Genomic DNA, 24,652 nt, shown 5'->3' with positions numbered 1-24,652 from the left:
TAGCTAACTAACTAACTTACTAACTTACTAACTAACTAACTAACTAACTAACTAACTAACTAACTAACTAACTAACTAACTAACTAACTAACTAACTAACTAACTAACCAACTAACTGACTAACTAACTAATTAACTAACTAACCAACTAACCAACTAACTAACTAACTAACTAACTTCCGTTACGCCTAGTTCTTACAGTCCACACTATCGTCCATTATAAAAGGTAGAGGGGAGACCACTTTTTTTAAACGGCCTTAAATTAAACTAAAAATATTAGCACAAAAAGTTCACACAGTGAAATATTTTTACAGTCCTTTGAAAAACAATCATATGTAAAGTTAATGTTTCAAATTTTCAAGAATGATAGATAATCAATAAACGAAAACAAAATTTGATAATGTGGTAAAATCGATTACTCGGTTTTCAAGTTATTCGCATTGACAGATGTGCCCCTATGACGAATGATCCCCATTCTACCCTACTCTTGACTTTATTCTAAATAATAACTACAGTTTTGTACATATATTTATATGTCTTGACTTTCATCAGATTTCTATATTGTGTTCCATGCTAGAGTATAGACTTCAGACTAAAACACTGTCCAGCACTCAGTCAGATGTTATGCTAAGTCTGAAACTATATATTAAGTTAAGTATAACATATTATAATTCAAATAATTATAATCATTTTTAATTATCAAAATTACTGCATATTTTCCAAAATTTAATCCTGACTATATGCCATATAGTCCCGACTTCGTTTCACACACATTGTAAAGTGTAGTATATTTCTATATCCTTCGTAGCATCCAAAAATATTAGTCCTACACCCTCCTTAAAGTACATCAATCTGCTCGGAATCACTTTATTTGTCATCAGTCCATTCATCTGTCTGTCTGCTTGTCCATGCAAAGCTTTTATGCAGATAAATTGATGAAATTTTGTACATACTGTTCTTTTGACAAGGACAAACGATATCAAAATTGGTTGAAAACGGTCCATTAGTTCGCCTAGCCCTCGTTCAACTGTGACTCCTGATAGGGCTTTTGGATTTATAATTATGTTAACTGTTCTAGTATGTCAACAAAAATCATCAAATAATAGTGTAAATTTTTGTGATGATCGGTCCTCATTTGAAGGTCAAAAATCATTTATAAACACTGCTAACATGATAAAGTTCGAAATAGACGTTAATGACAAAATATTCCAGAATAAAGGTAAAAAAATAAAAAAAAAATAACTCACATTTTGAACATATTTACTCCGTGTAGGTTACCATATAGTCGGTCATGCCCGACCATACATTCACACTTGTTTGTGGACATCTTAGTCCATGCTATAATTTAGTTTTCATTGCGTATTATATACCATTCCATAATGCCCGATGAGCTATAGTTTCAAATATTTATATTTCAATACAATTTATTTGTTCAGCAAATACAAGGCGTTTACCAACAAAATAACAGAGAAGCGGATAAAATTGTATGAGATAGTACATAGTACCTATAAACACACACACATATATATACACATATATGTATATGTGTTTATATCACTGTGTGCTATAATTAATATACAAACACTTAAAGCCCCATTAGCGTGAAGGTCCTTTTGTTATTATTGTTCGAAACAGTGTTGTTTATTCCATTTTAGCGAATTACAATATAAACAATGTAATTTCTTGTTTTTCCTTTTACTCCCTAAAAGTAGATTATGTTTTTGCCAAATTTTCGTAGGTACAAAATAAAAAAAAATACATTCAGACATACATGTACAAATAAGTTTTCAAATGTTTATTGTTTGTTAATACATTAAGTTATTATTGTTGTTTTTGTGTTTTCGTTTTCTTCTGTTGTTTTTTTTTATAACACACAACTTTTTAATTCGTACAACATCAATAACAAATTTCGACCATATCAACTTGTTAAATTGGCAAACGCACGCGAATTCTTTATTAATAGCTTGCATGTTTCCAGATAACTTGATTTACTTCTTGGTCTTTATGTTCTTCATCTCTTTTCGTTGTGCTGGAAAAACACCCAATGCTTTCGTGAAGCAGTAAGTAGTCATTGATAGAGCTTTGTAACACGACTTTAAGCCGTAAAGTATTTATTGAGTATTTTGTTATTGTTGCTTTTTTCTTTGTGTGAAGAAGAACATGAAGGTTAAAAGAGGAAATGAAAAAAATAATTTCCTTAATTTTTTTCACTCCTCTTTAAATAGAAACATAAATACTCTTCAATAGTAAGGGAAGGATAAAAATAAAACATTTAACTTTGGAGGAATTATGTGTATAGATTTACATTAAATGGCATTGTAGGAAATCTATGGGAAAGAGAAACTTAATGGAAAGTATGATCGTAGAATGTGGAGGATATTAATAAACTTTGAAAAATACGGTTGGAACTGAGATTTTTATTTATAATAATATAAGACATACAACTATATCAATTAAAATTTAAGGTAAAATATGTAAAATTATATCGAATATGAGGTCGAGATATGTAATCATATATTTTGTTATCCAAAAGCCATCAAGAAGCATATTGGGGGATAATAATATGCCAAAGTAGAGCCATAACATTATTTTTTACATTATTTCTTTACAGAAACCAGAAATCGAGAGAGGAGTTAAATTTATAGATATTAAAAGCCCAAACAGTCTACTGCTGTAGAAGATTGAATGTAGATTAGAAATCACGAATGGACCAACAAAAAACTAGAAATGAAATAAGTCCACAAATTAGTTAATATACTAGACAATAGGCTCCTTAATTGACTTCTTAATACACTACTCAATAGACTAATCAATAACGTAATCCATAGACTATCGAATAGTTAATTGAAGAATCCATAGGCTAATCGATAAATGCTTAGTAAAAATACTAGAAAATATACTACTTAAAAAACCACTCAATAAACTACTCGATAGGCTACTCAATAGACTACTCAATATACTAATCAATAGACTACACAATCAAGAATTCCATAGACTAGTCGATTGACTATAGAACAGTTAATAAAAGAATATAAAGACTGGTCGATATACTGTAGAGTATTTAGAAAAAAATCCAATAAACTGCTGAATATAATACTCAATAGAATACTCATAAAAGTATTCTATTTACTAGTTAATAGACTATTTACTAGTCCATAGACCTAGAAAATTTAATAGAAAATATATTGTTCAATAAACTACTCAATACACTACTCATTAGACTACTAAATAGACTACTCAATAGAATAGTCGATAGACTATAAAACAGCTAATTAAATAACCCATAGACAAGTCAATAGACTAGAATACTTAGTAAAATAACTCATAGAACTAGTCGATATACTATAAAATCGTTAGTTAAATAATCCAAAGACTAGACTTGTTCATTAAACAAATTCAATTCAATTCCGTAGAATAGACAATCAAATTGAGTATAGACTACTCAATAGTTCAGTCTATAAACAAGTCAATATATTATATTAGGTTACATGGATTACTCGCTAGCAAGCGAATTGTGGCAATTGTTATACCCATAAAATAACCATTCCCTAGTGTTGAGAGAATTCCGTTAACTTTTTGGTCCGTTCGGTCTACGTGAAAACCCGATCATGTTTATTAGTGACACATCTCTGAGACAGACTAGATCATAGAATAGAGCTCTACCAAGATAGAGTAGTCTGTACTCTCGTAAGGCTGGGCAGTCACATAGAAGGTGTTGTACCATTCCACTTTTTAATCGTTCAAACATTTTCAATCATATAGTTTCCAGTAATTATACCAGTTAGAAGCCTAATCGAGTTCTTACTAATAGATAAGAGAGTCTTAGACTGTTGTCACAGTCTGTCAGATCAGTCTCGATATTCTACAAATTTGACCACCTGAGTTTCGTTTTAACAATCGTTCTACCAATTTTGATAGGATCGTCAGGGGTATGTAATATCCTTTTGCACAATGCTTAAGTCTAGGGGCGACCCTTTGGTTGCGCATTCATCAGATATTTGATTTTCCCGTTGCCCTTATGTCCTGGAACCCATATTAACTCAATGTGATGTTGTGTTAGTTGTACTAATGATCGAATAAAAATTGAGATGACATTTTGTCTTAATAACATTAGAGTTAAGAGCCTTGATTGCTGCATGGCTGTTCATATATATATGTCGAATTTTCGAGGTTCAGTTCCCGGATTCCTTTCTCTGGCGAGGTGCCAGGTAGTTGAAGAGACAGTATAAGATTTAGTTTTTCGGAGAAGATTCCCCATCCCATGCCTCTTCCTCTTTTTTAGCCATCAGTATTAATTTTAGCTATAATAAACTAGTACATAGCCTTGCTCATGGATTAGTCATAGACTAGCGACGAAACATACCAGACTAAATACTTCTCAAGAACCTTTAAAGAAAATTCGTCTAGAAGACCAAATTTATAAGCATTTACAGACATACTGTGAACATTTATCTTGGAAGCGATGAAACATACCAGACTAAACACTTCTCAAGAACCTTTAAAATTCGAAAATTCGTCTAGAAGACCAAATTTATAAGCATTATAAGCATTATGATAAGCTTATGCATATAACAGATCCACATAATTTTTGTTAAGAACATTCTGAGAGCCAGAAAGTACTCCATATTTAAGTAGGAGAAAGTGATCAAGGTAAGGCAGTTAAAATAAAATTCATAAGTATTTTCTTCAATATTACATTATATCCTTCCCCTTTAAACACTATGATTAGATGTGAGACCTTAATAAAAAATTTATTGATAAATTAGAATTACAAAATATTTTTTAAAATTTTAGAAAGTATGGGTAATCAAGTACCTCTCTCAAATTCAATCATTTTTAAGCCCTTTGAAAAGTCGACATTATCAATGTTGACATTTCGCCACAAGCATCCAGAACTGCTGGGTATTGATAGCTTACTCACAACTCTTACTTTAACACTGACAGAAGCGGATATAAAATATATTTTATAACATAAGATTACTACACTATAATCAATGTTCATTGGATATAAACAATTTAATACTTAAACTCACACATAAACAAAACAAATAAATTCTAGAGTTTGCTCTGTTCTTCTCTTTCTATATTTATTTAAATATTTTGACATTATTTTTTTTTTTTTCGTTCCCCGCCATTTTCATTCACTGAGTTTACGTGTTATTTGGTCATAAACGTGTAAGAAATTATAGAGTTATTATTGTGTTTTTTTATGGTGGTGGAAGGTAGCTTCACAGGAGACAGTAGAAATGGTTCTAAAGGATGTGTATGATTTTGGTAATACTCTTACTAAAATAAATGTATTATTTGTCGTATATTAAACTCTTATATTGGCATTAATATCAGGGATTTGTATGATGGTATTTAATGATTGTTTGATAAAATTTAATACAAATTTTGTGGTAACATTTGTTTTATTTTCAGTGCTGCTGTTGTTGATTCTTTTCATCGTTGTTTACGTATCTATTTTTAGAAAGTAAAAATAACCAATAATCGTAGATTATGTGGCAATTTAATAGTCACATTAAAACATAAAATAAAGAGGCTTAAATTTAATTAGAAAATTTAATACCGATTAGTGTGATTGTCTGCTTGACAAACTAACTGCAATGTTAATTAAATAATCTAAAAAATCGAAAAAAATATACAAAGAGGTAAATAATGAGTTCAAAATTAAATTGTGGTTTCATGAGGGATATGCGCATTCTTTTTTTTGGGAATTAATTGAAAAAAGTCAAAATGATTAAGTGTTAGACTTCAGACTAGACTATAGAATAACTACTAACTAGACAACTGACTAAAAGACTATACAATAGACTAGACTATAGATTTGACTAGAGACTGAAGACTAGACTATAGACTAAAAAATTAACTAGACTATAGACTAAACTATAGAATGAACTATATACTAGACTATAGACTAAACTATAGACTAGACTATAGACTAGACTATAGACAAGACTATAAACTAGACTATAGACTAGAATATCGACTAGACTATAGACTAGAATATAGACTAGACTATAGACTAGACTATCGACACGACTATAGACTACACTATAGACTAGACTATAGACTAGACTGTAGACTAGACTATAGACATGACTACACTATAGACTAGACTGTAGACTAGACTATAGACTAGACTATAGACTAGACTATAGACTAGACTATAGACTAGACTATAGACTAGACTATAGACTAGACTATAGACTAGACTATAGACTAGACTATAGACTAGACTATAGACTAGACTATAGACTAGACTATAGACTAGACTATAGACTAGACTATAGACTAGACTATAGACTAGACTATAGACTAGACTATAGACTAGACTATAGACTAGACTATAGACTAGACTATAGACTAGACTATAGACTAGACTATAGACTAGACTATAGACTAGACTATAGACTAGACTATAGACTAGACTATAGACTAGACTATAGACTAGACTATAGACTAGACTATAGACTAGACTATAGACTAGACTATAGACTAGACTATAGACTAGACTATAGACTAGACTATAGACTAGACTATAGACTAGACTATAGACTAGACTATAGACTAGACTATAGACTAGACTATAGACTAGACTATAGACTAGACTATAGACTAGACTATAGACTAGACTATAGACTAGACTATAGACTAGACTATAGACTAGACTATAGACTAGACTATAGACTAGACTATAGACTAGACTATAGACTAGACTATAGACTAGACTATAGACTAGACTATAGACTAGACTATAGACTAGACTATAGACTAGACTATAGACTAGACTATAGACTAGACTATAGACTAGACTATAGACTAGACTATAGACTAGACTATAGACTAGACTATAGACTAGACTATAGACTAGACTATAGACTAGACTATAGACTAGACTATAGACTAGACTATAGACTAGACTATAGACTAGACTATAGACTAGACTATAGACTAGACTATAGACTAGACTATAGACTAGACTATAGACTTAGACTATAGACTAGACTATAGACTAGACTATAGACTAGACTATAGACTAGACTATAGACTAGACTATAGACTAGACTATAGACTAGACTATAGACTAGACTATAGACTAGACTATAGACTAGACTATAGACTAGACTATAGACTAGACTATAGACTAGACTATAGACTAGACTATAGACTAGACTATAGACTAGACTATAGACTAGACTATAGACTAGACTATAGACTAGACTATAGACTAGACTATAGACTAGACTATAGACTAGACTATAGACTACACTATAGACTAGACTATAGACTAGACTATAGACTAGACTATAGACTATAGACTAGACTATAGACTAGACTATAAACTAGACTATAGACTAGACTATAGACTAGACTATAGACTAGACTATAGACTAGACTATAGACTAGACTATAGACTAGACTATAGACTAGACTATAGACTAGACTATAGACTAGACTATAGACTAGACTATAGACTAGACTATAGACTAGACTATAGACTAGACTATAGACTAGACTATAGACTAGACTATAGACTAGACTATAGACTAGACTATAGACGTCTAGACTATACTATAGACTAGACTATAGACTAGACTATAGACTAGACTATAGACTAGACTATAGACTAGACTATAGACTAGACTATAGACTAGACTATAGACTAGACTATAGACTAGACTATAGACTAGACTATAGACTAGACTATAGACTAGACTATAGACTAGACTATAGACTAGACTATAGACTAGACTATAGACTAGACTATAGACTAGACTATAGACTAGACTATAGACTAGACTATAGACTAGACTATAGACTAGACTATAGACTAGACTATAGACTAGACTATAGACTAGACTATAGACTAGACTATAGACTAGACTATAGACTAGACTATAGACTAGACTATAGACTAGACTATAGACTAGACTATAGACTAGACTATAGACTAGACTATAGACTAGACTATAGACTAGACTATAGACTAGACTATAGACTAGACTATAGACTAGGCTATAGACTAGACTACAGGCTAGCTTATGAGCCAGTTAAGGATATATTTTGGATTTAGGGCTTTTTATAGTCCTTGATGTAGACTATAGTTCTATTTATAACTGGTCCAGTCTATCGTTCATTTAAGACTGAAGACTAGACTATATTCCAGTCCTGGCTGTCCAGTAGTCAATATACTAGCCAACAGTTACCCAGATTCGACGACAATTGAAGCTATTTTTCTTCCCTTAAAAAAATGACACTTTTTAAAAAAAAAATAAGCGAATGGTTATTTTTGAAGATTTTAAACAAGAGATTAAATCTAGTTTGATTATTGCATCAAACAGCAAGTAGAAACTGAGACATATCCACAATTATGAATCATAGAAAATGTACATAAAACTTGAGAAAATTGTAGCACTTAAATACTTTGAAGTTGTCTATAAGAAAAATGCTTCCAACAATAGACTAATACCCATAAGCACAAATAAAATACTCAGATTACACATAAAAACAAAACTAAATTATACTCTAACTAAAACATCTAATGACAATAGAAAAATAGACAAAATAGATCTGTTATATGTGGATAATTTTTGCTATTAAAAGTATCGAAATACAAAGATAAGTACACGTATAAATGTCTATGTATCTATTAAATTCTCTACAGTTAGTGGTTGCTTGGTTTGGTTAGTCGGGTTGATGATGCTAAAGTTGTTTTTTTATTTTTGTGTCTTTTAGTTCTTTTCCCCTTTATACCAAATATGTAATGCAGAGTAATTGTGTTTCCCTATATATATTAAAGTGTGTCTGCCTGTTGTATATGTCAATGTTCTGTCGGTCAAAAACTCAAAGAAAACAAGCATAGTTCGAAAAAAAAGCCATTTTCATTTGCTCTAATTGTGCTTAATTACTTTCAAAAAGTTTTTACAATTTTTTATCCTTTTGTTTTTTATCTATCCTCTGTTGCGAGTGTATATAGTATAAAATAAAAGTTGTTTGCTGTTTGAAAAGCGTTAAGTTAGATCTTTTTTGTTTTTTTTTTTCTGAAAACAAAAAATAGAAAAGTTAATTTATAATAAACTGTAAAAGATAATAAAAGAGAAAAACGAAAAATTGAGTTCACTCGCACAGACTCATATATAGAAAGATATATAAATATGTATGTATGTAAATTGATTTAAGGAATTAGTAACAGTCCCGGCAGTTTAAGGTGAGTATAATGGACCAGTAAGCTTTACATATGGTTGACTGTGATTCCAGCATTATGAATCTAGATATTGATTCGATTTCTCTTTTCTAAAAACACTGTCAAGAAAAGGATACACAGTTAATTTACAATATACTGGGCCGTGTTTCAGTTGCTATGTAAATATTTGTTTACATATTAGTACTAAAAAAGTATTGTTATCGTAGGAAAAAATGAATGTTTTTTTAAGTTTTAAACTGAAATTATTTAATTGGATGTAATTAAAAGAAGTTTTACAATATATATATATATATATATATATATATAAAATTCAAAAAATTAGCAATATATTTTATATTTTTGGGATTTTAAAATTTTTCTTTATAATAGACCTTCAAAGAATCACTGGCACAGCTTTAAGGGAATCATTTTGGAGGGATGGATTTGCAAATGATTTCTATAAAAAATCCCTGCAATTACAATCTGATGCAAATGACCAATCACGAACCCATCTTAAACTGAAATGATTATAAAACCCTTAAAAATAGAATATAAAATGATCCCTCAATATTGACAAGTTTAAGTATTCAACGCTTTTGAAATTTACTGAATTGTTACAGATTTCGAGAATGTTTGAAGAATACAAAGTTCTCGTATTTGGGGCTGTGCAAATACCTGACAATGTTATGCTGAGAAATGGTAATACACTGGGGAATCGTCGAGATAGCCAATATCCAATGGTTTTCTTCTATTAAAACATGCGAATCAAGTTCTTATGATATGGAATCTCCGCTAGAAGAGAATCACAATCATGCAACTGGACGCGTTTAATACTGTAACAAAATGGAATTAGCCAAAATAATGAAAAAAAGATTTTAAAACTGGAAAAACTTTGCTACATATCAGCGATTTAAAGGCACAATTAGCCATTTGCACGGATCAGGCAATACTAATATGAATGGGGAAGTATTTACTGAATCGGGTGTAATCTCACAATGTCATCATAGGCGGCACCATATTTCCTCATACAATTATAGGGTTTTCACCTGATCACCAAACGTAATCACAGGTTAACCATGTAGTCATAAGTATGGTGCAGCTCAAAAAAGAATGATCGCTATAGACGTGGCTTCGTCACTTACTCGTTGTGGTATTTAGGCTAAAGATATCGATTAAGGAAATATGATGTGAGTAAAGATTTCAATTTTGCCATGTGTGAAAGTTTCAATACACTGCTAGTAAGACGTAAAGAACTAAGTGAAGAATTGAATAAGATAGAGTTCAATGAAACAAGTCCAACATATTGTACTTAAACAAGAAAATCATAAAGCATAAATATCTGATCAGTCATTAGTCAAAATATATGAAAAGTATGGTCAAAAGATCATGGATGGATTGTATGACATTTGTTTGTAATCGGTTGGTTGTTTAAGCTGCAATAGATGCTCACGTGAATCATTTTGGTTCCTTTGCGATACCTGTAAAGCCAGCTTTACAAGATCACACAAGTAATATGATCTGTCAAAATTTTATTTAGGAGAGTACGGATGGGATTGTCTAAACGCAATATGTAATGAAACCATCACACATTAAGAAAGACTACGGGCTGAAAATTTGACAGTCGTTTTTGTGGGTCCCTTTATTTTTTTGAAATGATTCCAAAAACAAGCAGGTCGCATTAGATCAGGAATGTATTTTTATGTAAACACATACAAGAAAAGTGAAACAGCTGTTTCCATCTTACCTTGTAATTGTTTTATACCAATCGTGTAAACACAAAAAAATATAAACCATACGACTTTAATTCTCTTTTTTTTGTGTTATAAGGATGGAATTCTATTTACTGTTTCAAAAGAGGACATAAAAATTTGTAGTCGAATGTCCTATAATGCAGGACAGTAACAAAGAAGATGTTGGATTCATTGTCATATAACACAGAATCTGACATCTCTAGATAATAGAGGATATCACAGGGAACAAGCGTAACCATGAATATTGACTGAAAGTACCTTTGGGTGGTAATATATTAAGTGCACAGTCAACTAAATATAGGATCAGATTACTATGCCAAAATATAATGTCAACAATATAATAATGCCACCGTAATACAATATTGTCGATGTTTGGAAAGACAACACAGAAATGACTTCGCAAGAGCTATTAGTAAAGCTAAAAGTGACAAAACAGTAAAAGTAGACAATATTAGCCCTGAACACAGCGCGAGCACAGATTTAATCCATTATAATGAATTTTTGTAATATTTAAAAAAATATCTAAATTAGGCGTATACTTAATATTTGTAATATCAATAAATAATTAACACTTATACGTACAGGTGTCTTTAATAACATCAGTGCAACTTTACAAAGTAAATGTTTTTACTTGAAGTTAAGTAAAAAAACAAGTATGAATGTATAGTCGGGCGTAGCCGACCATATTATACACTACACCAGTCCCCACAAAAGTGGTGTAGGGTATAATAACATGAAGTCTTGTTTAAAATTCCAAATTATTCGCAAGATATTGGTGAAAATTATCAATCTTTTGGAAAAGTGTAAAACTAAGTAACGGTCTTTTTTGGACTTTTATCAAATAGTGTTGTCAGTATACGGATAAATTTCCATGATGCTCGGAGTAATTGAGTAATCTGTGGAATAGATTTCCCCTCTTTAATCTATAATTTTATAAGAGACTATGAAGTCGCGATAACAAATGTATTTCGTTATTTTTTTCATGATACAACTGGTAGTGTGACTCATGGAAGTAATTTTAGAATTCTATACAGTTGCTAAAGTTACTAGACATTCAAGAAACAACTAGAACTAGAAAAGATATTATTTTGACCTTAAGTGAGTGACTAGAGGATCATACACACAAGGATATGTCAAAGAAACGGATATATATACAGGCTAAATAAAAAACAAAAGTGTTGCGTTTGAATACCAATGTTAAAGAATGAAGAACGTATAATATTTTGTATATTAAAAAAAAAACAAACGACAATGAAACTTTAAAACTGCAGTTTTATTTAAAAATAATTTAATATTTTGTTCTTATTTGGAATCTAGCAATTTAAACAATGAAAAGCAAAATCACAACCTTCAATCAGAACTTTAAATAAGGACAAACTTGGTTTTAATACAACTCATATACACTTTGCTGAAATTAATAAAGAAAAAAGCAAATGATTTTCAACATATATGTTACCATGTATATCTGCAACATATAAAAGTATGTTTAAATGTTTCACTCACCTTAATTTCCAATGTTGCTGGCTGAGAGTCAAAATGAAATTTGGCACGTGAACCAAACACTTCTGGCGCTGACCAATGCCGTGCCTGGTCACTGTTCATTTTATCTCGTACATCAAAGCTGCAAGAAAAAAATGAAAAAAAATACAAATAAAACAAGAATAAGCGTATGAGAAAAATGTGAAAATTGAGAAAAGGAAAAGGAATTAAAAATGTAATAAAAAAATCTCACAAAATTCTAGTTAAAATAAATTTTCAGAAAAACAAAAAAATGCCTTTAAAAAAAGAATCACTAGTTACCTAGTGAAACTAAATTTTGAGAGAAATTTTATCTTGCAAAACTTGACCTGGCTAAAATGAAATGAAAAAGCCTTAACTATGACCAAGTGTGTGGACACAAAAAAAGGAAGAAAGTACGATAAAATAATTTCATTATTTCAACAAAAGAAGTAATGAAAAGTAGAATATTTAAAAAAAAAAAAAAACAAGAAAAGAAAACGAAAATTGCTGAGAATTGCACAGATAAACGTTACAGTAATTGAGTAATTTATTAATGGCCATGTTATACATTTTATAAAATTTTTTTATCTTTCTATTTGGATAAGACTACAAACGACCAGAGTAAAATATATATATTCCACAAGATTTAATAGCAAATAAGAAATGTTTAAAAAAAAGTCCTAAATACTTATGTCAGTTTGATATTTGAGTTGTGGTACATAAAGTTACAAACATACAAAACAAACATTGCCACAATTTGTAAATGTATGTGTATATAAACCAATAAAAGTCATTATCGAATGACTTAAAAATATTTATGGGTTTATATTGGTAAGCAATTAAATACTTTGTTGGTACAAAAGATATTTAAACTAAATAAACGAAACGGACGTTATTGGTTTAAGAGAAAACTGTTAAAAATGTTCTATAAAATATTTTCTTATAAATAAATTTACAAAATATTAGTTTTTAAAGATTTTTTAATTTTTGTATAAAAACCTTTTCATAGAAAATATTCTAAATTAGTATTTCTTTTCAAAAATCTTTTATTTTTATAGAAAAATTTATGTTTTTTCATTAAAAAAAATAAAAAAAATTCTTAAAGGTTTTCTTTTTATAGAAATTATTTAAAAACAAATTCTTTTTTAAATTTTCCAAAAAAATTTTCTTTTAATAAAAAAATTCAAAAAATTATTTATTATTTTTTTTATTGAAAACACTCATAAATTTATATTTTTAAAGAAAAATATTCTTAAAGGTTTCCTTTTTATAGAAATTGTTTAAAAACAAATTCTTTTCAAATTTTATAAAACATTTTTATTTAATAAAAAAATTCAAAAAATTATTTTAATTTTTTTGAAAATTTCAATTTTTATAGAAAAATCTTGGAAAATGACTTCTTTTATAAAAAAATCGAAAAAATTCACTTTTTATTAAGAAAATATATATACAGAAATTGTTCTAAAATTCTAAATTTATTTGTAGAAATTTTCGGAGAAAATATTAAGAAAACTTCTCTTTTTATAGAAAATTTTTGAAAAATTTCTATTTTTAAAAAAAAAATTCGGAAAATTTATTTTTTTATAAAAAAAAAATTGGAAAATTTTTCTTTTTATAAAAAAAATATTTGTATTTTTAGAGAACATTTTCAGAATATTTATATTTTTTAAGACAATTTTCGGAAAAATTAATTTTTTATATAAAAGTTTTAAGAAAGTTTTCGAAAAATTCTTTTTATTATAGAAATTAGTGGCGATTTTTCTCTGTATACCCTACACCACTTTAGTGGGGAGGGTGTATTGGGTTTGTGCTGATGTTTATAACGCAGAATAATATTGGTCCTATACCCACCTTAAAGTATGCCAATCGGCTCAAAATCATTTTCTGAGTCGATTTAGCTATGTCCGTCCATCCGTCCAACCTTATAATCAAACTACAGGTCGCAATTTTGAAGATAATTCAATAAAATTTGGCGCATGATCAATGAAATTTGGCACATGAGCTTCTATTGTCCTACGGACGAAGCCTATTGAAAATGGTTAAAATCGATCTATTATTTCACTTAGCCCCCATACAGCCGAACCCCCGAATAGGACTTGTAAACTTTGTAATCAAACTACAGGTCGAAATTTCAGATATAATTCAATGAAATTTGGCGTATAATCGTCAATGTTTATCTTTCTATAGAAAATTTCAGTTCAATAATTCTCATTTTGTAGAAAAATTTTGGATTTGTCTTTTCATACATTTCCATAGAATGTCTTATATTTCTAAAATATTATTATTATTTCAATACCTTTTTTAACGAAAAAATCGTATATTTTTTAGAAATTCCATTTTTTATGTTAACGTTTTCATTTTATGGAACTTTATCTTTCTATAGAAATTTTTTTTTTTAACAAATTTGCAAAAAATTCTCTTTAAAAATTTAATTAATTTGAAAAATTTTAAATTTGTTAATAAATATCTTGCAAATATTTAAATATTTAACGCTTTAATGTCTCTACTATATACTTTCTAGTGTTTGTAGTTAAAACAAAATGTTTTTCCATTTAAAGAGCTGACAATTAAGCGAATCCTTTAAAAATAAACTAAAGTTGAAAAAGATATTAAACAAAAAATACTTCAACGTCTGATTTAAATGGATGGACAACAATAAAGCAGCCAAGTATACTTGTATTCATGTTTCAAAATACGGAAGAGTGAAAGAAAACGAATAAGTAGAGGGGTAAGAAGAATCTAGAAAAAAAAAACAACACTAAATTGGGTTAACAACTAAGGATTTACATGCAATTAAGTTGTTACCGTGTAGACATACGACTACAAATATAAACATACATACTACTACTGCTAACAAACACCCACATATGTAAACTTCTGTGTTTGAGAACACATCTACTTACGTATACGTAAAGTATTTTAAAACATACATCACTTATACGTACATAAGTTTCCTGTATCTCTGCGTGTGCATATGTATGAATGTATGTATGTATGTATGTATTTATGCTTCAAAGTACAAGAACAATACGTTTGTTATCAAAAAGGCTACAAAACGGTAAATGAAGGAGCAACAGCCTTCTAAGTAGTATGTATTTTAAGTTAGAATATATGTATGTAGGTACATACATACAAACATAACAAGTAGTATTCAGCATGAAAATATAGACACATACTATGTGTATATTTGTATATGTAGTGGCAATGATAGTGGTTGTAGTCATATTAATGTTTCAAAATAGGGAAAATACTTGTATACATTTCTACATGGGAACATGAGTACACTAAACGCCTACTCATTGCCGGGGTATGTTTATCAAGAACAGCGACTATGTCTATCGGAAAATGTTTTTAACCAACGTATTTAATGAATAAAATTTTATAAGGGTTGCCATCATTAGATGTGTAAGTATATTGACATAAATGAGTTAATGGGAACTAATTAATTTATATTATATATAAGCATGTACGCGTATGTATAAAGAATATTATGTTTTTGGTCTCTGGTAGTTAAAGTGAGTTACAGTAAATAATACCTGTTGAAGGAAGTTCTTCAAGGACACGTCGTTCACATTTTTATGATATTAATTACTTTCTATTATATATCGAAAATATTTTTAGAGAAAAATGTCCTTAGGAAGAGTTTCTTATATAAAGGGACGTTTTTTTATAGAAAAGCATTTGCAAGATATTAATCTAGAACTGAACTAAAACTAAACTAGAACTGAACTAGAACTGAACTAGAACTGAACTAGAACTGAACTAGAACTGAACTAGAACTGAACTAGAACTGAACTAGAACTGAACTAGAACTGAACTAGAACTGAACTAGAACTGAACTAGAACTGAACTAGAACTGAACTAGAACTGAACTAGAACTGAACTAGAACTGAACTAGAACTGAACTAGAACTGAACTAGAACTGAACTAGAACTATAACTGAACTAAAATATGTGTATTCAAACGAGGCAGAATTATTTATTTATAATGTTAGCGTTTCCTATGATTAATAATTTAATGAAGATGGGAAAAACCTTTTTTGCTTTAGCAACTCTATAACTTTAAAATTTTGCATCAGAAGTAGAAGGCCAAAATACGTAAATTGTGTTGTAAATATGAAAATAGCAGCGGCTGAAAAAAATACACCAACAACTACTCATATTCATACAATAACAAAAATTAAGTTATGCTTTATATTTAGTTACATGTGTTTTCAAGGGATCTTATATTATGAATAAGTATTAAAGTTACACACTCTACAAATTACATATACACAGACATGATGTAATAGGGAAGCTTCTGACAACTTATAGATTTTTAACTCTTCAAAAAAGAGTTTTTAAGGGATCATTGTGTAATTATCATTTTCACCACTACTACTGCAGTAGTACAAAAATTAGAATAATATGAAAAATAAAGATAATTTTAATCCAAGTTTTTTATCCTGGGGCAGGTCTAATGTACATAGCTATTTTAGTATGTTGTATGAATACCAACAAGGAAACATGACTGTTATTTGCGTGCTATTTTGCTAAAGAGGGCTAACAAAACAACGAATAAAACCCCTTTCTGTGAATTTAAATTATTGTGAATTTTTAGGCATTTTTAAACAAAAACAATGCGAGTATGAATGAAGGTTTAATATTATCCAAATCGTATAGAAATACATACATACATATATAGATGTATGTACAAATATGTATAAGCATACACAAGGATATTGTTGTTACGCTTATAGTTTGGGTTATGCTAAGGATTTTTCACATAATATAAATGAACAGTTTTAGTATAAAATGGGTTGTAGTGTAATTTCCGCTTAACATAATACACATGGTGAGGGCAAACGGATATACATAATCATATTTGTAAGCAATTGTTCTATATTAATGGGGAATGAGAGACATTTTTCTGAGGTCTAGGCTGTCAGGAATTTCATTGGAAAACAATGCGGTCTTTTTTTATATTTGTAAAAATATTTAAATATTTTATAAATAAACTTTTTCATCATGAGTTTGTATGAATCTAGGGAATTTAATGTGTTAAAATTAGAAATTTTTGCTTTGTGGAAAATTCTATTTTTATTAAAAAAACAATAAGAAAAATATTTTTAAGTTAATTTCAGTCAAGGAGAGTTTATTTTTATTCATGTAATAAAGAGTTTATTAATGTTTTTTTCGACATTTTAAAATAAATCTCTGTGGTGTTTCTGAGAAATTGTTGTAGATGGTTTATTTTTGTATATACTTGATGCTTAAGGGATCAGTTTTACATTATTGAATCTGCAGCTATGAAATATATGTATATTGACGTTTAATATAAAATTTTAAAAACCTTGATAAAAGATATATTTCTGAAGAGAATTATTGATTTTAAAATAATTGTGAAACAATTTTTATTAAGAAAACTTAAGCAAAATTTTCTCTTTAAATATGTTAATTAGTCTGCAGTTATACAAATATATTTGCCAAAAATCCTGCTGTGATTTTTATTACCTATAAATCTTATAAGATTTCCTACCAGCTATCGTACAAAGACCCTTTCAACTAAAATCACAAACCCAACAACATGGACAACAACCACAGCAACTATAATAATGCATGTTGATCTTGATCGAAATTAAAAACAAACTCACCTTAAGCACGCCCCATTATTCAACATTAATTGGTCGGTCCTACAACGTTCTGCGTTCTCTCAGCAATACAAATGCTAGTATTGTATTCACAATAAACAAAAGCAAAATTTACATTCCTGTTGCCTGCTATTCGCATACAATTATAATAAATATTATTGTCCTAGTCGAAAGAGAAGCCCTGCAACTTTGTGTCTATAGATATTTTACCAGTAGTTGTTGTTGCTTGTTGTTTTCATCGCGTTTGATAAGTTGAAATGTGAGAGGTTAAGCCGTTCTTGTTAATTCATTTTTCTTGTTTGTACAAATCATGGTGGTGGTAAAATGTCATTTATTATCAACGGTGATAGTAGCACAATGTCTGAGGTAGTATAATCATAATTACGACAACGTATGTTGCGTATAAAAAAAATTAAATGGTTAAGTTGGTAATTTATTTTTTTTAAACACTACGACAGCAATTTGTTAAAGTGTGGTTTTTGTAGTAAGTTAAATTTTACACCACTTTAGTGGGGATGGTATATTGGGTTTGTGCTGATGTTTGTAACGCACAATAATATTGGTCCTATAGCCACCTTAAAGTATACTAATCGGCTCAGATTTAGCAATGTCCGTCCGTCTGTCCATCCGTCCGTCCGTCCGTAGCGTAACCTTGTAATCAAACTACAGGTCGCAATTTTGAAGGCAATTCAATAAAATTTGGTACATGATCTTCTATTGTCCCACGAAGAAAGCCTGTTGAAAATGTTTAAGATCGGTCCATTATTTCACCTAGCCCCCATACAACTAAACCTCTCAATAGGGCTTGTAAACCTTGTAATCAAACTACAGTTCGCAATTTTGAAGATAATTCAATGAAATTTGGCACAAGATCTTTTATGTTACCGTAGACGAAGTCTGATGACAATGGTTTACATAGGTTCATTATTTCACCTAGCCCCATACAACTGAACCCCTCAATAGGGCTTGTAAACCTTGTAATCAAACCTTGTAATTCAATGAAATTTGGCACATGATTTTAAGATAGACAACACAAAGGACTTAATTAGATAAGAATAACACTAATATAGAAACTTGAATAGTAAGTTATATACAGTTCGATCTGTCGATTGAGACAGTAGATCAGTTAAGGAACTTGATTTTAGAAGCAAAAAAGATATGGTTTACAGTTCGATCCCTTTTCTATCAAATTGGAAGGGATGATAGGGACGTTGTTAACTTTGCAAACATTTATATATTCTACCTAATTGAATTTTGTCACATGGAGACAGATAAGACAATATGAAGTTATTAAAGTTAATAATCTTCGTTTCCCAGATATATCCACCTGAGGCTAAGCCTTTTATATTTATGCTGATGAACATTAACATACATCAATACAACTTTAACATACTGATCGGCCACACTATTAACAGCAGAAACTTGGTAATGACTTGAAATTGTAACCACTTACCCATTAACATACTTTTCAATGAGTACTTTTTGTCGTTCTTATTACGTAAAAGTACTTTAATAACGTCTTATTAATAATGTGTTATATAACTACTTTCTGTGTAAAGATATAGAAGATGTATACGTGTATTCGCACGATTTATATTGACTGATTTTTCTAATTACTTGTAAGTGATTGTAGTAAGTACTCGCTTCCACCTTGTTGAAACAATGACTTAAAATGCTATTATGTAAGTAGATTTAAGCATTTTAACCACATACATGGTAATGAAAAGTTTTGCCGGGGTCTATAAAACTTAAAACTTGTCCTGGTGCTTATTTCTCTGACAAATAGAGCTAAGGGATACGTATATATTATGATATATCTTCAGGAGCAGTACCGTCATCTTTCATTGTCCCGTTTTTATACACTCAAATCCCAACAATTCAAAGTGATATGTCATAAACTTTATTCAAAAAGTTTAATGATAAATGCGTTAAGTAAAGCAAAGCGATCCAAAGATAGAAGTTTTTATTAATACCTATTACTTAAAAACTTGATCTAATGCTTAATTCTTTGAGGGATGCGGTCAAGGAATATACACACATTATCCCGTTCTTTTACCCTCTAAGCTTAAATCTCTGCTGAGTCCAAGTACTTAGTAGGACGGGTTCAAGGCATATGTATACATTATAATTTCCTTCCTACTTATAAACAGTCTTCAAATTGTTTCGTTCTTCTACTCTTACAGCCTAACAACAAGAAGCGATGTATCTTGAACATTCTAAGTGACCGAGCTTCGTTCTAAACATTTGGCACAGCCTAACAACAAAAAGCAATGTATCTTGAACATTCTAAGTGGCCAAGCTTTGTTCTAAAAATATGGTAAATTCGTAGAGTAATGCAAGTAGTTATCTAGAGAAAGTTCTCTGACTATCCTTTTGACGGTTCTCCTGGAAATATTGGAAATGAACTAACTAACTAATAAAACCAACAACTTTACCCCGGAGTGATCACCTTCGCTATTTAATCGGTATATTATCTCGAAACACAATACAACCGGGGAAACGGTTGTTACTCTAGACAAGGATGTTAGTTTAGAACTAATTTAGTCTCTCGTGAAAACAAGAGAATCTCCTGCACAACCAAAGTCATATTTTATTTTATTAAAATTTCATTAAAATTTTCAATTTTTCAAAGTTTATGTCAAGAAAGTCTTTAATTCGTTTTTTATGCAATATTTGGTTTCTTAAGTAACATTCATAAAATCATTTACTAGGAGTAATAAAAATTAGTAATAAGTATGAATTTATAGTCGGACATTGCCGACCATAATTTTTAATTTTTTTTTTTAAATAAATAATTTAATTTGTTTTATTGTGGAATATTTTTACTTATTATTGACAAAAAAAGAGATTTTCTACAAGAGGGCTCATAGGGGAGAAGGAGTAAATATGGACCTATCCTTATAAATTTTGGTAAATGAATTTACGTCTACTACAAAGTCATTTATGTAGATTTTAATCGTTTTATAAGTAATTATAAGTTAATTTTCACCTTCAAGTCATTTTCTGAAGGTGGAGTCTGTATGGTGGCTAAGGTCAAATGAGGCCCGATCACAATAAAAATTAGTATTGTCAATTATTGCTCTATAAAACTAATTTTTGCTGATTTTCGTTGACATTATAAAACATTTGACGTACTTATGAGCCTAAAGGCCCGATTCGGGGGTACGGTTGTATGGGGGCTAGGAGAAATAATGGACCGATTTCAACCATTTTCAATAGTGATCGTCCTTGAACCAAAAAAAGAGTATGTGCCAAATTTCAACAAATTATCTTGAAAATTGCGACCTGTAGCGTGCGCGCAAAGTTTACATGGACACACAGACAGACAGACAGACGGACGGACAGACGGACAGACGGACAGACGGACATAGGACGGACGGACTCAAAAAGTGATTCTGAGGCGATTGGTATACTTTAAGGTGGGTCTAGGACTAATATTTTTGGGTGTTACAAACTTCAGCACAAGCGCATAATACCCTCCCCACTAAGTGGTGTAGGGTATAAAAACATAATAACTACTTTCTGCCCTAAAGGTATCACAATAATACTTTCGTGTCTACATAAAAAACTCTTAAAAATGTGAAAACTACACAACTTTATAAAAAACCATTTCTAACACTCACACCTACCTGCCTGCCTGCCATCTTTTTTTACACAATATACATATTTTTCTAAACGTGTCAAAATAACATTTATTATTACAATTTATATTGTCTATAGCTGCTACTGACTTTTCTATATTATTTTGTATAAATTTCGTTTAAATGCGAATAATAACAATTTATACATTTTTATTTTAACTATTTTCTAATTTATATAAATATTTCGTTTTCTATTTAAGCTTTATAACTCAAACTCTTGACGATTGTATAAATATTAGGTTTTGTATGTTTGATTAATGGTCGAAAGGAAAAAAAACACAACAACACAAAAACATAAAACAATAAAATAATACATGATTTTTAGTTAATTAATAGTTAAGTCTGTGGTCATATGAATTATGTTTAATTTTCGTGTTTGTTTTCTGCAGCGACTCCTTCTTTAGGTTTCTATAAGTTTTTATGCCCTTTTTCATTATTGAATATATTGTAGTTGTTTTATATGCAATTAAAATAATTTATATTACCCGTCAGTTCTTGGACTTTGTTAATTCTAAGTGAAAATTTAGAATAATGAAAATTAAATTGCTGTAAGTTGATTATTCTATAAACAATAAATTTTTTAAAATTTTTGTGTTCAACTAGTCCTCAAAACTATTCTTCCTCAGAACTGCAAGGTTATTCTTTTATATTTGTTTCTTTTTTTGTTTAAATTAATTTGCCACTTTTCCTTGTGTTTTTCCACTAAAGTATAAAAAGGGGTATTTAAAGATTATAAGATTATGGTTTTTGTTTCTCCTTTTTATTATTTTCATTTATTTTTGTGTACATTTTTCATGTTTAAGACAAAAAGTACTCAAAATGTAATTAAAGGCATTTATTTATGGTTTTCTTTTTCTATGCATGAATAAGCGATTACAATTGATTGAATGATTTTTGCTGTGGAATGGTTGCTAAAAGTATCTTAATAAATATCATAAAAGTAATATTTTATTGACACTTTAATTTCTGCTTAATTACTTACTAATTGCTAATTTTAATAACGTTACAAATAACAATTTCCAAAAAGAGCATAATTAATTACACAGAAATATTAAAATTAAGCTTTATGTTCCTTTTGAAATTTATAATTTTCAAAATTTTGTTATATCTAAAATATAATTTATTTTCCCTTTCTGTTTTCTACCCACAATATTTCGAACCCTAACTACATTTTATAGTCTACATAATGTTATAGCATTTAACTTAAACCCTAATAGGACTATTGAATTTTATCTGTCCCTTAATTATGCAAAACCGTTTATCTGTCGCTGACATGCTATTGATATGTTCAATAACAAACTGGTCCATTATACTGCTGGTGTTATTGAAAATCAAAAAAGGAAAAATAAAAACTGTATACAATTTAAACTAATGCTAATGATTTTGTTATTGCTTAAATAACAATATTTATGTTTAGAATATTTTTAATATTACTATTCATGTCGTGCTCCGGTCATCAGAGTAAATTTAGATAGAAACATTTCACTCCCCACCTACTTTTTAAAGGGACAAAATATAAATTTATTAAACCATTTCCAATGTTAAAACAAATAGCGAGCAATGGATTCTAAAACTTATAATTCTATTTAGTCACCTTGATACAAGAATCAATGGTGATGTTATTGCAATTCCGGGAAAAGAAGTGCCACCAGTACTTTTAGTCTGTCGGGACTATAAAATGGTCATTTACTCCTAGAAGAAGTACTGTAGTCTATAGTCTAGTATATAGTCTAGTCTATAGTCTAGTATATAGTCTAGTCTATAGTCTAGTCTATAGTCTAGTCTATAGTCTAGTCTATAGTCTAGTCTATAGTATAGTCTATAGTCTAGTCTATAATCTAGTCTATAGTCTAGTCTATAGTCTAGTCTATAGTCTAGTCTATAGTCTAGTCTATAGTCTAGTCTATAGTCTAGTCTATAGTCTAGTCTATAGTCTAGTCTATAGTCTAGTCTATAGTCTAGTCTATAGGCTAATTTAGTCTATAGTCAAGTGTAGTCAAAAGTATATGTTCATCAAAAGTATATAATTTCGTCTCTATTTTGATCTATAACTGAATAAATAATAGGTTGTATGTACGTAGTCTTAGCTTAAGTATACTCTTTAGTCTGTTCTGTATTATAATTTCTTCTTTATACTCTGGATAGCCGTTTTCTCTATAGTAGTCTGAACTAACTACATATAGTCTGGTTCCCTAATCTATAGTATCGTCTGCAAATATTAAAAATGGTGTAATATGTTGTCATTTGAAAAACACAAGCTGTTGTAAAATTTTCCCCAAAAAGAAAATCAATAATATATTGTATACCTTTCTCCTGGACAATATTAAAGCCGAAAATATAAAATAGTGAACAACAACCAAAAAAAAAAAAAAACAAACTAAATATTAATAAACAAAACTGAATTTACCTGTATAATGGTATGCCGGCATTATCACGAAACCAAAGTACCATATAAACATCATCCAATGGCGCCGATATGGGGCATGGTAGTGACACTGATTTACCCTCTACAGCTTCAACATCTTTTGTTTTTACTATGAAAAAGAATAATATATATTATTCACACAGTGGACAGGGACAATCAGCCAGTCAGCCGCAGGATGGCATAATAATAATGTTGTTGTAATGACAAGCAGCATACAATGAGGAATGATAAGAGCAGGAGTTAGTGTTGATAACAGCAAAAACATCAGCATCAGCAATATCAGATCGTGTTTTTAATATGAAAATACCAGCAGGTGTAGTAAATTTCAAACAACAGCAACAGGAAATAGCAGTTTATAGTTAAAGGTGGTGGTGATGGTTTTTGTTGCAAAATAACAAAACGTATACGTATTTTATAATATTATTGTCATTTAGTTTGTTATTAAAGTCATTATAAACAGTATTCATAGACAAAACCAGCCAGCAGTTTTATGGCGAATTATTATCAAAATAACATCAGC

General features: G+C 29.6%; 1 protein-coding gene across 1 annotated transcript in view; it reads right to left on the bottom strand.

The window, feature by feature from the left end:
* The window catches only part of LOC111684770, a 37,921-nt gene extending 13,674 nt beyond the window's left edge, over positions 1–24,247 (bottom strand). The window contains exons 1-2 of the mRNA XM_046955663.1: positions 24,115–24,247; positions 12,441–12,558 (exon numbers count right to left, since the gene is read on the bottom strand). Of these exons, the coding sequence (XP_046811619.1) occupies positions 12,441–12,558; positions 24,115–24,158 (162 nt within the window). The 5' untranslated portion in view covers positions 24,159–24,247. The remainder of the gene's footprint in view (positions 1–12,440; positions 12,559–24,114) is intronic.
* Positions 24,248–24,652: the final 405 nt, after the last annotated feature.

This window comes from Lucilia cuprina, chromosome 2 (assembly GCF_022045245.1).
Source record: "Lucilia cuprina isolate Lc7/37 chromosome 2, ASM2204524v1, whole genome shotgun sequence".
NCBI classification, from domain to species: domain Eukaryota; kingdom Metazoa; phylum Arthropoda; class Insecta; order Diptera; family Calliphoridae; genus Lucilia; species Lucilia cuprina.
The sequence above is the reverse complement of the archived record's forward strand: the minus strand, read 5'-3'. Positions and strand labels throughout refer to the sequence as shown.